Below are 13,491 nucleotides of genomic sequence, written 5' to 3' on the forward strand. Positions count from 1 at the left end.
AATACAATTATATTAGTTTGTAATCTAATGAAAACAGAGAAAATTTTTTAATATTAATAATGCATTTAAATAGTCATTAAAAATAGTAACACAACTACACATCTACAAATTCTAAGGATATTTTGATAGCATCCCTGAAGTGGCTTCTGTCAAACAAAAAATAATCTAGAATGGTCCCTGGAGAGAATGGAGGTGGTTTTGAAAAATTGAATAAAGTGAAAAAAAACATGCTACTTCAGAACTAGGAAGTAAACAATGTTTAGGCGAGGCAGGTAGGGATGAACAAGGAATCAAAAGTTTCCCTAACCAAAACACTCTTTAGTGATCTACCTAAGTAGAAGTGTCAGTCCAAAAGTAGAAAGTCTTCCTGGTAAGAAAAGAAAGTATGGTAATCCAAACAATGTTTAGGAAAGTAAGATAATAGTTAAAAAAGAAAAAAAAGTACAAACTTGACTATTTCACTGGCTTCTTTAGCCCTGCTAACACTTTGCTGCTCTCCTCACCCAATCTAGTTTTATCACTCAGTCACTTCAACTCGGTTCTTACAAAATACCCTAGATCCTGTCAGCCCCTTTACTCTGTCATATCCACCCACCAAGGCTTACCCTAGTTGAGAGTGAGCTTAGGAAATCAAATGGATCTAGGATCAAAGCCATTAGGCCTTGGGTACATGACTTCACTACTCAAAGCCCATTTACTCACTGGTAAAGTAAGAATTACGTCACTTACCTGATATATACATAGATGGAGTACTTGGACATAATCTACACTAATAATGTCCTATCTACTGGTATTCTCTAAATCAACTTCGCTACTTGCCTTTCCTAAAACAACTAGTGTGATAACTCAGTGTTAAAAATTTTCTCTACACATTCAAATCCCCAACCCTCCTGCAACCTCCTTCTTCCTTGCTCTCTCAAGAAGTAAACTTCTTACCTATACAAATGGCCCCTGACTTACAAATGGTTGAACTTACAATTTTTTGACTTTACGATGGGCTTATCAGCGTATTAAATGCATTTTGACCTACAATATTTTCAAGTTAAAATGGGTTTATCGTGGTGTAACCCACCGTAAGAAGCAACTGTATTCCTCAAGACAGCTATCATCAAACATGAGTATCCTCTTCATATTAGTTACTACACTACATGAATACTAGAGCACAGCCTACAACAGAGATCACTCCCTCCTCCAAACCTCCAAACTGAGCTATTCAACTGCAACTTAACAAATATTATTTTTATTATCCTATATAGACATAACCTGTCTCCCAATTCAATAAATTCTTAGATGTAAGTCTTACATTTTCAGAGCTTCTTATATACCCAACACTTACTGGATAATACATATTCAATAAATAGCTAATGATCTTCCAGCTTCCAAGGCTTACCAGTGTTAACAAAAAAATGAGTGACTGAGGGAAGTGTCTCAATCAGTAGAGGTTTATTGAGCCATACTTTAAGCACACGCCTGGGGAAAAACAAGCCACAGAAGCATCTGTGACCCGCACTTTCCAAAGAGTGCTTTGGGAATTCAGTATTCTAGAGGAGAGCATGCAGGAGTGAAAAATGGTGGGAGGGAAGTAGGCAGTGAGTCAAATGGTTACATTCTCTTGAGGACCTTTTCTGATAGCATAGAGTTACTGATTAGCAAAAATGTTATATGTTCGCAAAAGAGTAATCAAAACAATGAAGAAACCTGAAATTATGAGAACTAGCTGAAGAAACTGGGGACTAGGGAAAAAAAAAGAAATGGTGGCGAGGGAGTTGGGGGAAGGACTGTTGAAAGGGAGAGATTATCCATGTAAAAGTGAAGAAAAATGCACTGATGAATGGTTAAAAATAGAGGAAGATTAACTTCAACTTAAAATAGGAACTTTTGATGAGACCCATATAAATGTGGAATGAGGTACTCAATGGAAGTGTTTCCCATCACTGGAGATGAAAAAGCACAGGCTGGACAATCCACTCAGCAGGAATGTTTTAGGATAAACTGAATGTTAGATGGGAAGTAGGACTAGAAGCCTCTTAGATTCTTCCAGCACAATGTCTCTAAAGCTCTAAAATATCTGTCTTGTTCCAAATCACTGCAGCACCTGCTCCTACTGACACTGCCAAGGGGAGAAAGAAGAAAAATATGTATTCTTGTAAGCCTGTCATCAGAGTACATGTCCTGTGGAAACAAGGCTGTAGAGGGTAAGCACAGTTTATGGAATCAGACACAAAATTAAATATAACTTTTATGAATTTAAATGTCAGTCAATATCGTCACTATGGTAGAAAATACGTTCTACACTCCAAATTAACTCAAAACAAATTTGTTTTTATGAGAAAGCCCACTTGTATTACTTTCCATGCTGTATTATTATTTCATGTATGCTAGGTTTTGCTTCCCCGAAATCTAAACTCGTGTAAACTGAGACTATTGTTTAGGTGTTTTTTTTTTTTTTTTGAGACTGAGTTTTGCTCTTGTTGCCCAGGGTGGAGTGCAATGGTGCAATCTCGGCTCACTGCAACCTCCATCTCCTGGGTTCAAGTGATTCTCCTGCCTCAGCCTCCCTAGTAGCTGGGATTACAGGCGCCCGCCACCACGCCCGGTATTTTGTGTATTTTTCGTAGAGACGGTGTTTCACCGTGCTGGCCAGGCTGGTCTCGAACTCCTGACCTTAGGTGATCCGCCCGCCTCGGCCTCCCAAAGGGCTGGGATTACAGGCGTGAGCCACCGCGCCCAACACTGTTTACGTTTTTGCATGCTCCCGCAGATCTTTATCATGCTGCTTGAGTAACAATTCTGCCACACTAACAGATAAACTCAGTAGACTGTCATGAAATTTTGTAATTAACTGCAGACAGAGCATTTAGTGAGTTACTGCACAGACTCTTCCATTTTCAGTCGTGCTCTGACTGGCTCCCTGCGTAAACTCAGGCCAGTCATTTAACCTCTCTAAGCCTGTTTTCCTATCTGCAATATGGTGAATGTGAGGATTATGGAAAATATTCCATATAAAAGTACCTGGCATGCAGTAGATGCTCCGTAAATGCTTAGTATAATGCTCAGCACCTAAGTGCCATGTGAGTATTAAATAAATAAATCTGTTCCTTATTACAATTATCTTATGCAAAAAAACTGCCAGATATTAGTATTCAGTTGACTTATATTAAGTAAGTAGTATAACTCCTCTTTTTACTGTCAGAATATTAAAACTACTAGTGTGATGTGCAAATTATATACCCGAAACTAGATACTGAAATTGGAATTTGGCTTTGGGACAGAAATCTGCTTCTTCCAGAACTCTCCAAAGGAATTCTACAGTCAAAAGAAACCGGTTTTTATTCTGCAGCAAAACAATGATATTCTGAACCTACGTCAACTAACTGAACATATCGCACAGCCCATTTCCCCCTCCAGTTTCGCTTATCTCCTTTGCTCTCTGAAGGCAAGAACAGCTATGTTTTCCCCTGCCTACAGCCGGAAACTTCTTACTAGGCCTCGCTCCTCGCCCCATGGGAGCACAGTAAATCCTGATTGCACAGGGTAAGAGAAGCAGTAAGATGAGACAGGCTAGAGATTTCCCTGGGAAGGTATTCGGGGGGCTCTAAGGCATTCACGGCGCACCTGAGGCGGTCCACCCAGAGGCCCCACAAGGAACCGCCCTATTCAACTTAAGTGACAGCCGCGCCGCCACCTCATCGCCGCCCAGTTCACGCTCTCGCCGAACACTCAGCCACGCTTGCGCGGCCCAAAATGAACAGCCCCGGCCCTGATCCTTTCTTTCTCTAAGTACCATTTCAATCGCCTTTAGGATCCCTTGTGCAAAAGCAACAGAGATCCGAACCCACCTGGGGTAGATGCTCCTCTTGTACAAACGCCGAGGCTGCAATGAGAGCGCATGCGCTTTTCCCAGGAATCTTCACGTGACTGGAAGTGGCTGGGTTCTGATTTGCTCGGTATTTGTTTAAAAGGTCTTAACGTGGGTAAAAGCGGGGAGTTCTCTGTTGCGCATGTGCGCGCTTTCCGCCTGATGGGAGTTGTAGTTCTGAGGGTGAAGCTCGGCGTTACTATCAAGCAACCAAACTGCAAGCTTTGGGAGTTGTTCGCTGTCCCTGCCCTGCTCTGCTAGGGAGAGAACGCCAGAGGGAGGCGGCTGGCCCGGCGGCAGGCTCTCAGAACAGCTGCCGGCGATGCTACTGCTGTGGGTGTCGGTGGTCGCATCCTCGGCGCTGGCGGTACTGGCCCCCGGAGCAGGGCAGCAGAGGCGGGGAGCAGCCAAAGCGCCCAATGTGGTGCTGGTCGTGAGCGACTCCTTCGTAAGTACCGCAAGGCAGGGGAGGGGCGCCCCGCTAGGGACCGGCGACCTCCCCGCCGCCGCCTGTGCTGCAGGCTTTGGGGAGCAGAACCTGAGACATTTTCAAACACGTTTTACCCCGATGCAAAGAAAGAAATACATTTTATGTGAGGCCCCGTGTACTCACACGTACACTACATACCTATGCAAGCATGTAAGACAATAGTGAAACACGGAAAACATCTTTGCAGATCTTTTTTTTTTTTTACTACTGACCTCGATTCGCTAAATCATTTTACCACTACTAATGAACTTTCAGTCCATACCCCCGTTTGGTTTAATTGTGTGGTAAAATAACATTCTGCATCTCCATAAAAGCGTGTTAGCTTTCCAAAAGTCATTTTCCAGTTCACCTCAAGTTTGCAGGAATTCATGTTTGGGTGAGAAGTGAAGAAAGTTTATTTTTATTATCCAGGTCTGTGATAATCCTGTTAGTGCTGATTCAAATGGAATCGTTGGTATAACTTGATTCACTCCCCCGTATTCCGGAGAAATTGTGTGTATGTGTGTGTGTTGGTAATGTGGCTGAATCCCAAACTTAAACAGTTTTTGAAACTTTCCCAAGCCAAAGATGCTACTGTCAACCTTACCCGATGCTTTTAGGATGATCCATGTTTTAAAAAATGCTGCTTAGACAATTGTTTGGTTATTAATTGTAATATTAGTTTATTATCACTCGGTGTTACTGTGGTCACACAGATGTTGGTGTTAAGCATATCCGGCACTAAAGAGTGTTTGTAATCATATGTTGTATTTCCTTTCTCGTAGATTCCTGATGATTAAAATTACATAGTCTGGATGTGCCCATGGGATTTTTTGAAAATATTACTTAAAGTTATCTTTGTGATTTAAACTTAGAGAATGGGCAGTACTGGAAATTGACTAGATGGCATTTTATTACAGAGTGCTCTTGTAATCAAAGGCAAATGAAGGAAGCAGGATTGTGCAGAGGAGAAGCTGAATTTTGTTGCTATCTTATGAATGACAGTTCTCAAACTAGTATGGTGCTTCAGAGCTGCTTTCCAGTTGGAGTGAGGAGAACAGACCTTTCTACCTGCATGTTGGATGGCCACTGGTTGTAGGCTGCTCCTAGAATGGAGCATGATGTTGGGCAAAGCAGCTGTCTTCAGCAGAGGCAATTGTTCATTCCTAAAAGGGAATCCGGATGTGGATCACAACATCCTAGAAACTTCCAAAGATGACAGATATATAGGTTTGTTATTTTTTTTAGTATAGTATGAATGCATAGATTTTTCTATATTTGTGCTTAAATTTTTTGCATTCACGGCCGGGCGCGGTGGCTCACGCCTGTAATCCCAGCACTTTGGGAGGCCGAGGTGGGCGGATCACGAGGTCAATAGGTCGAGACCATCCTGGCTAACACGGTGAAACCCTGTCTCTACTAAAAATACAAAAAAATTAGCCGGGCGTGGTTTCCGGCGCCTGTAGTCCCAGCTACTCGGGAGGCTGAAGCAGGAGAATGGCGTGAACCTGGGAGGCGGAGCTTGCAGTGACCTGAGATCACACCACTGCACTCCAGCCTGGGCGACAGAGCGAGAGTCCATCTCAAAAAAATAAATAAAAATAAAAAATTAAAAAAATAAAAATAAAAAATTTTTTAGCATTCACATACTTGTTATTATTCAAACTGTCCTATCTTTGGCCAGTGGAAGCCCTTTCAGGTGGTTCTGAGTCCTTTTGACCCATCCCCATTAGTATTTGACAACTTGCTTTAACAGAGTTCCATGTCCACAGTGCATATTTCCTGTCCCATCTTGTATTTAGAGACCACAATCTGAGTGTTAGGGTGTTCATTGCGTCTAGACCTTTCCAGTGGACAAATCTAGAAAGTATATATATTTTAGAACGAGAAAAATAAATTGTGAGATCATACTAATACTTTCCATTCAAATTTAAGATTACGAGTTTATTCTTTGATTTTTATACTTATATCTTTTTGGTTTTATGCCAAACATTTTGGTCTAAATACATTAATACAATTACTTATTTGCTTTATCCAAACATATAATATGTATATATCAATGTGTTTGAAAATAAGACTGTAATATTACTAGAAATAATGCTAGTTTTGAGTGCAGCTTACAGTTTCTTTGAAGTTTTTGTTTTAGGTATATTCAGCTATATAGTAAAAATATTGGTCTTTAAACTTAAAATAATTCCTCTCTCTATGATTATACCAGTTTGGTATGCTGTTAGATTCTTGACACTGTGATTTATCATTTCTAAAACTCTACAGGCTAAGATAGAGCAGTTGAGCTGGATAATAATTGCAGGAAGAAAATAGCACATTGGTTTTACTTTCAGAGCTTTGCGTTGCTATCCTGAAAGTAAAAGAAAACAAGCAAAACAAATGAAAACTCTTTTTTAAACTATACATAAAAACTATTAAATATTTGAAACACTTAAAGTGTCTGGAAATTGTGCTAAGAGCATACACCAAATGAAGAAACATTTATTCAAGAAAATCTACTAAAACTTGGTAAGAATAGCAAGAAGAGTCTGTGGCAGGGAACTATGGCTTTGGCAGAGGTTTCACACAGGTGGGTGTGGTCAAGAAGATAGGACTGCTTCTCCCCAGCAGCGCCCAATCACCGGTTATCATATCTCACCAGAAGAGACAGGCCGTGAGGATTTCTCATCTTCTCCTAATCCAAGTTGGAGAGGTTAAATTCCTAATGAATGCAGCTGAGAAGTTGAGGGCTCCCCCTACTTCAGTCAGCCCCCTCTTACAGGACAGAGGCTTTATGCCAGGTGCGGAAGGTTGAGAATACTAGGGCCCTAATTGCCCTGGCCCTAGCTCTCTGGTAGGACAGAGGTTCCATACCAGGAGAGACAAGCTGAGAAGACCAAACAAGCTCTGCAAAGCAAGCAGAATGGAGGAAATAATAAGGATTAGAGCAGAAATTAAGGAAACAGAGGATGGAAAAATAGTAGAGAAAATCAATGAGACCAAAAATTGGTTCTTAGACAAAATCAGCAAAATTGACAAACCTTAGCTATACTGAACAAGAAAAAAGACAAAAGAGCTAGATTACTAAAATCTTGAAAGAGGATGGATACATTACCTTAAGAAATAAAAGAATTACAAGGGAATACTTACATATAACAACTGTATGTCATCAAATTAGATAAATGAAATAGACAAATTGCTAGGAAGGCAGAAACTACTGAAACTGACTCAAGAAGAAATAGGCAATCTGAATAGACCTATAAGAAGTAAAGAGAGTATACTGGTAATTTTAAAACTATCAACAAAGAAAAGCACAGACCCAAACGGTTTCACTGATAAATTCTACCAAATACTTAAAGAATAATTAATACTAATTCTTCATCTACTCTTCCAAAAATTAGAAGAGAACACTTTCAAACTATAAGACCAGTTCGGCCGGGCGCGGTGGCTCACACCTGTAATCCCAGAACTTTGGGAGACCGAGCTGGGTGTATCACCTGAGATAAGGAGTTCGAGACCAGCCTGGCCAACATGGCGAAACCCCGTCTCTATAAAAATACAAAAATTAGCCAGGCGTGGTGGCAGGCACCTGTAATCCCAGCTGCTCAGGAGGCTGAGGCAGGGAGAATTGCTTGAACCCCGGAGGCAGAGGTTGCAGTGAGCCGAGACGTGCCATTGCACTCTAGCCTGGGTGACAGAGCAAGACTCCATTTCAAAAAACAAAACAAACAAACAAACAAACAAAAAAACAGTTCGTGCCTGATTCCAAAACCAGGCATACATCACAAGGAAAGAAACCCACAGAGCAGTATCCCTTAGGAATATAAGAGCAAAGATCCTCAACAAAATGGATTTGGCCCTCCATATTCACGGGTTCTGAATCCGCAGATTCCACCAACCTCAGATAAAAATATATGGTATTTATGGGATGTGGAACTCACAGAACTTGACTTTTCCTATCCATGGGTTCCACAGGGCTGACTGTGGGATTTGAGCCCGCAAAGATTTGGTATCCTTGGGAGGTCCTGGAAACAATCCCCTGCAGATACCAAGGGACAAATGTACTAGGAAACCAAATTCATTAGTATGTAAGAAGGATTATTCACCATTACCAAGTGGAATTTATCCCCAAAATGTACAGTGAGTTTAATATCTGCAAATCAATTAATGTAATACATCATGTTGACTGAATAAAGGACAAAACCCATGTGATCATCTCAATAGATGCAGAAAAAGCATTTGACAAGATTTAACAATCCTTATGCATTCAACTGGCTAGAAATAGAAGGGAACCAAAAGGCATCTACAAAAAAAGCCAGAACTTTACACTGAATGGTTAAAAGAAAAAAAAAATCAGTTTTCTGACTAAGATCAGGAAGAAGACAAGCATGTGTGTTCTCACCACTGCTATACAGCATTGTACTGGGGGTTCTAGCCACAGAATTAGAAAAAAGATTAAATAAAAGGCATTCATATTGGAAAGGAAGAAGTGAAAGTATCTATACTTGCAGTAATCTTGTATGTAGGATTCTACGGCTCCACTACAAAACTATTGAACTAATAAATTAGTAAGGCTGTATACCAGATCAGTGTACAAAAATAAATTGCATTTTATATACTTGATTAACACACTTACAGTCAAATTAAGAAAACAGTTCCATTTAAAGTAACATCAGAATGGATGAAATACTTAAAATAAATCTAATCAAAGAAATGTAGTTCTTATACTCCGAAAACTACAAAACATTGTTGAAAGAAATAAAGGAACATTTAAATAAATGAACAGACATCCCCTTTTCATGGATCAGAAGATTTAATATTGGTAATATAGCAGTACTCACCAAATTGATCTACAGATTCAATTCAATGCCTGTCAAAATCCCTAGAACTTTGTTTTTGCAGAGATGGAAAAACCCATCCTAAAATTCATATGGAAATTCAAGGGACCCAGAATAGCCAAAAATAAATCTTGAAATAAAAAGAACAAAGTTGAAAGACTTACACCTCCCAATTTTAAAGCTTACATCTTAACTACACCAATCAATGTAGTATGTTATTGGCTTAAGGATAGGTGACATACAGATTAATGGAATAGAATCTGAAGTCTAGAAATAAACTCTCATGTTTATGGCAAATTGATTTTTCAACAAGGGTGCCAAGACCATTTAATAGGGAAAGAAGGATCTTTTAAACAAATGGTGCTGGAAAAAAAATATGAATGAAGTTGGACCCTGCCTTGCACCATATACAAAAAAAAAACTTTAAATAAATTGATTGATTAATCAAATGTAAAACTAAAAAACTCTTACAAGAAAACATAGGTGTAAGTCTTTGTGATTGCAGATTAGGCAATTAAAAGATGGGCAAAAGATCTTTTTGGTTTTTTTTTTTGAGATGGAGTCTCACTCTGTCACCCAGGCCGGAGTGCAGTGGCGCGATCTCGGCTTACTGCAACTTCCGCCTCCCAGGTTCAAGCCATTCTCCTGCCTCAGTCTTCCAAGTAGCTGGGACTATAGGTGCATGCCACTATGCCCAGATAATTTTTTTTTTAATTTTTAGTAGAGATTGGGTTTCACCGTATTAGCCAGGATGGTCTCGATTTCCTGACCTTGGGATACACCTGCCTAGGCCACCCAAAGTGCTGAGATTACCAGCATGAGCCACCATGCCTGGCCAAAAGATCTTGATAGACATTTCTTCATAGAAGATATGCAGATGACCAATAACTACATGAAAAGATGCTCAACATCATTAATCATTCGGGAAATGTAAATCAAAACCACAATGAGACACCAGTTATACCCACTGGGATGGTAATAATGAAAAAGACAATAACTAGAGTTGGCAACAATGTGGAGGAATTACAACTCACACTGCTGGTAGGATCATGCAGCCATTGGTAATCAGTCTGGCAGTTTCTCGAATGGTTAACCATAGAGTTGCCGTATAATGCAGCAGTTTTACTCCTAGGTGTATATTCAAGGGAAATGAAAACATAAGTGTACACAAAAACCTGTACATGAATGTTTATAGCATTATAATGTTCATTATACATAATGGCCCAAAAATATAAACAACCCAAATGCCCATCAATTGATAAATGGATAAGTAAAATTTGGTAATATTATTCAACAATAAAAAAATATGGTACATGATACAATGTAGATGAAACCTAAAAAGATTATGCTAAATGAAAGAAGCTAGTCACAAAGGACCACATATTGTATGATTCCATTCATATGAAATGTCCAGAAAAAGCAAATATGTAGAGCCAGAAAGTAGGTTAGTGGTTGCCTAGGCTTCAGGCAAATAGACAGTAATGGCTAAAGAGTGCAGAATGTCTTTTGGGGATGATGAGAACATTCTAAAATCAACTGTGGTAATGGTTGCACAGCTTTCTGAATACACTAAAAACCATTGAATTGTACACTTTAAATTTATGAGTTGTTAATGTTAATTATACCTTAATAAGCCCATTTTTAGAAAAATAGAAAACAGGCCAGGCACAGTGGCTCACACCTGTAATACCAGCACTTTGGGAAGCCAGGGCGAGCAGATCACCTGAGGTCAGAAGTTCGAGACCAGCCTGGCCAACATGATGAAACCCCATCTCTACTAAGAATACAAAAATTAGCCAGGCATGGTGGTGGGCACCTGCCCAGCTACTCAGGAGGCTGAGGCAGGAGAATCGCTTGAACCTAGCATACAGAGGTTGCAGTGAACCAAGACTGTGCCACTGGACTCCAGCCTTGGTGACAGGGTGAGTCTCTGTCTCAAAAAAAATAAATAAAAATTTAAAAATTAAGTAAATAAATAAATAGAAAATAGAAAACAAGCATCTCTGCCTGGGTCTTAAAGGGCATAGGTATCTTCTGCATCCCCGCTCCTACTCTTACCTCTACTCCCTGCCACTGCACCTGTATCAGTTTTAGTTTTGCTGAGGTTTCAGGAGTGGCGGGGGAGAGTAGGTACAGGAGTGTTTACTACAGAGTCTAGTGAGAATCTCATTCAGTCTGATGGACAGATCTGGGAAGAACACTATAAGCAATCTTGCCGTGCTGACGTGGCAAATTAAAGTTGCTGTTACATTCTTTCATTAGGATGATGCATTCAAATCTAAACTTCTCTGATTCTGCATGGCCCATAATGATAAGGAACCAAGTACAAGCCGTGGTTCAGAAGGAGCAATCAAAATTACAAAATCATGTCTACCAAAAGGCTCACCCACCCTAAGAGGGAAAAATGTGTGGACCCATGAGAATTAATTAACAAGAGCAGAATGCAGCAACTAAAGGCAGTTGGTACCATTTCTGTTACTTTTGCAGAAATCCAATTAAAGGGTCATTTTTATTTCTTAAATGCCCAATTTTAGAGTGCTTAATTTGTTTGAACCATAGGAATGGCCTTGAGAAAATTGAAATGGGCTATTAGTAAATTATAGAAGTTATACCAAAGCCATTCTGCAAGATTTTCTCTCCCAACTAAATTTGATAGAACTGTGTTTTCACTTATAACTGGCTATCCATTGCAACCATATTAACATATTATGGAAAACTTACTTTCTCTGTTTTTCATCAACTGGCTGTGTTAAGATGCCTTTCACTTCAGAATGAAATATTCTATAGACCATGTCCCATTGATACCATTATCAGCAGTACGAGTAGTAGCCTAGTTTTTAAGTGATTTGTTGTGTGTAAAAACTACATGAAGTCAAAAACCAAAACTTCTAGAAAATTTTTAAATATTTTCTCTAATAACATTTTGGTCTTCGTTTAGAGTATTATTGATATTTCTGACATTGAGAATATGTATATCGTAATTTAAATATTTTGTAGGAACCAAATTTTGCTATTGATATGCTTAATCCAGTTTATTAAGCTTTGCAAAAATACACTGTTGAATTCTGAGCATAAATTTGTCTTCTTTTTTAAATTGAACAAATCTCTGGATTAGAGATTCATTTCATTCATTCACTAAATATTTGCATACCGCTCGCTGCCTTATATATATCTCAGACAGCAATCTTAACATGGATCACCTTTCACTGATGGAATCATTGGGAACTTTCCCACATGAGGGCAGTCGCCCCCTCCCTTTCTGGTTATCTCTGCCACTATATTTCAAAGAGTCCTGCTTTCCAGCCTGCTTTTGATACACATAATGTCCCTGTACTAGTCATAGAGATGAATCAAGAAATCACTAACATCGATTTTAATCTGACACATTAGTTATTGATATGCTGCAGTAGTCATTTGCAGTGGTAGTTACACCAATTTGAACCTAGCCTGCAGGACTTGGAGTCCAAATCCCAATATTTGAATTATATAGCACCTTTAAGACAGTTCTTTTACCTTGTGACCTTCTGCTCCATCCCCCAACCAGGTAAGCCTGGGTTGTCTGGATTCTAGGCAGTGGCCACAAATTGTTATCTCCCCATGTTCAAAAGTTTGTAAGCATGAGACATAGACATTTGGAATTTTTGAAGATAAATTTCTGAGAATTTGAATTTAAGGGCTTAAAGAAATTCTCATGAGGGAGGGCTATGCACTTTTTTTTTTTTTTTTTTTGAGATTGAGTCTTGCTCTGTCACTCATGCTTGAGTGCAGTGGCGCCATCTCAGCTCACTGCAACCTCTGCTTCCCGGATTCAAGTGATTCTCTTGCCTCAGCCTCCCAAGTAGCTGGGATCACAGGCATCCGCCACCACGCCTAGCTAATTTTTGTATTTTTAGTAGAGACAAGTTTTCACCATGTTGGCCTGACTGGCCTTGAACTCCTGACCTCAGGTGATCTGCCTGCCTCAGCCTCCCAAAGCATTGGGATTACAGGTGTGAGCCACTGTGCCTGGCTGCTAAGCACTTTTGTCTTCGGCTTTCTAGCTCATCATTGAGGAAATCAGTAGTTATTTGCTTAGCATTCAATGATTACCCTTGCTAGAAGTGATAATTTATTTTGACATAAGGCATGCATAATTTTCCCCATCTTAAAAAAAGAACTGACTTTAATCCCACATTTTCTTCCAGCTAACACACCATTCTCTAACATCCATCCCATTTTTCTGTTTTGCTTTGCAAAATAACTTCTCAGAAGAGCTTTTCTTTTTTCCCCCTGCTGCCTCACTTTCCTGCCTCCCATTCCTTCCCCTTTCTAGTTTAGCTGTTCATCTTTACCACCCA

General features: G+C 39.7%; 2 protein-coding genes across 3 annotated transcripts in view; one reads left to right on the forward strand and one right to left on the reverse strand.

Moving 5' to 3' along the window:
• The window catches only part of SKIC3 (SKI3 subunit of superkiller complex), an 88,750-nt gene extending 84,806 nt beyond the window's left edge, over positions 1 to 3,944 (reverse strand). For both annotated transcript variants that reach the window (XM_063612283.1, XM_055233349.2), the window contains exon 1: positions 3,840 to 3,944. The gene's annotated coding sequence lies outside the window, so the exon portion shown is untranslated. The remainder of the gene's footprint in view (positions 1 to 3,839) is intronic.
• A 59-nt stretch (positions 3,945 to 4,003) lies between these two features.
• Positions 4,004 to 13,491, forward strand: part of ARSK (arylsulfatase family member K) — a 52,025-nt gene continuing 42,537 nt past the window's right edge. The window contains exon 1 of the mRNA XM_055233375.2: positions 4,004 to 4,307. Within this exon, the coding sequence (XP_055089350.1) occupies positions 4,182 to 4,307 (126 nt within the window). The 5' untranslated portion in view covers positions 4,004 to 4,181. The remainder of the gene's footprint in view (positions 4,308 to 13,491) is intronic.

This window comes from Symphalangus syndactylus, chromosome 11, assembly GCF_028878055.3.
Source record: "Symphalangus syndactylus isolate Jambi chromosome 11, NHGRI_mSymSyn1-v2.1_pri, whole genome shotgun sequence".
Lineage (NCBI taxonomy): Eukaryota > Metazoa > Chordata > Mammalia > Primates > Hylobatidae > Symphalangus > Symphalangus syndactylus.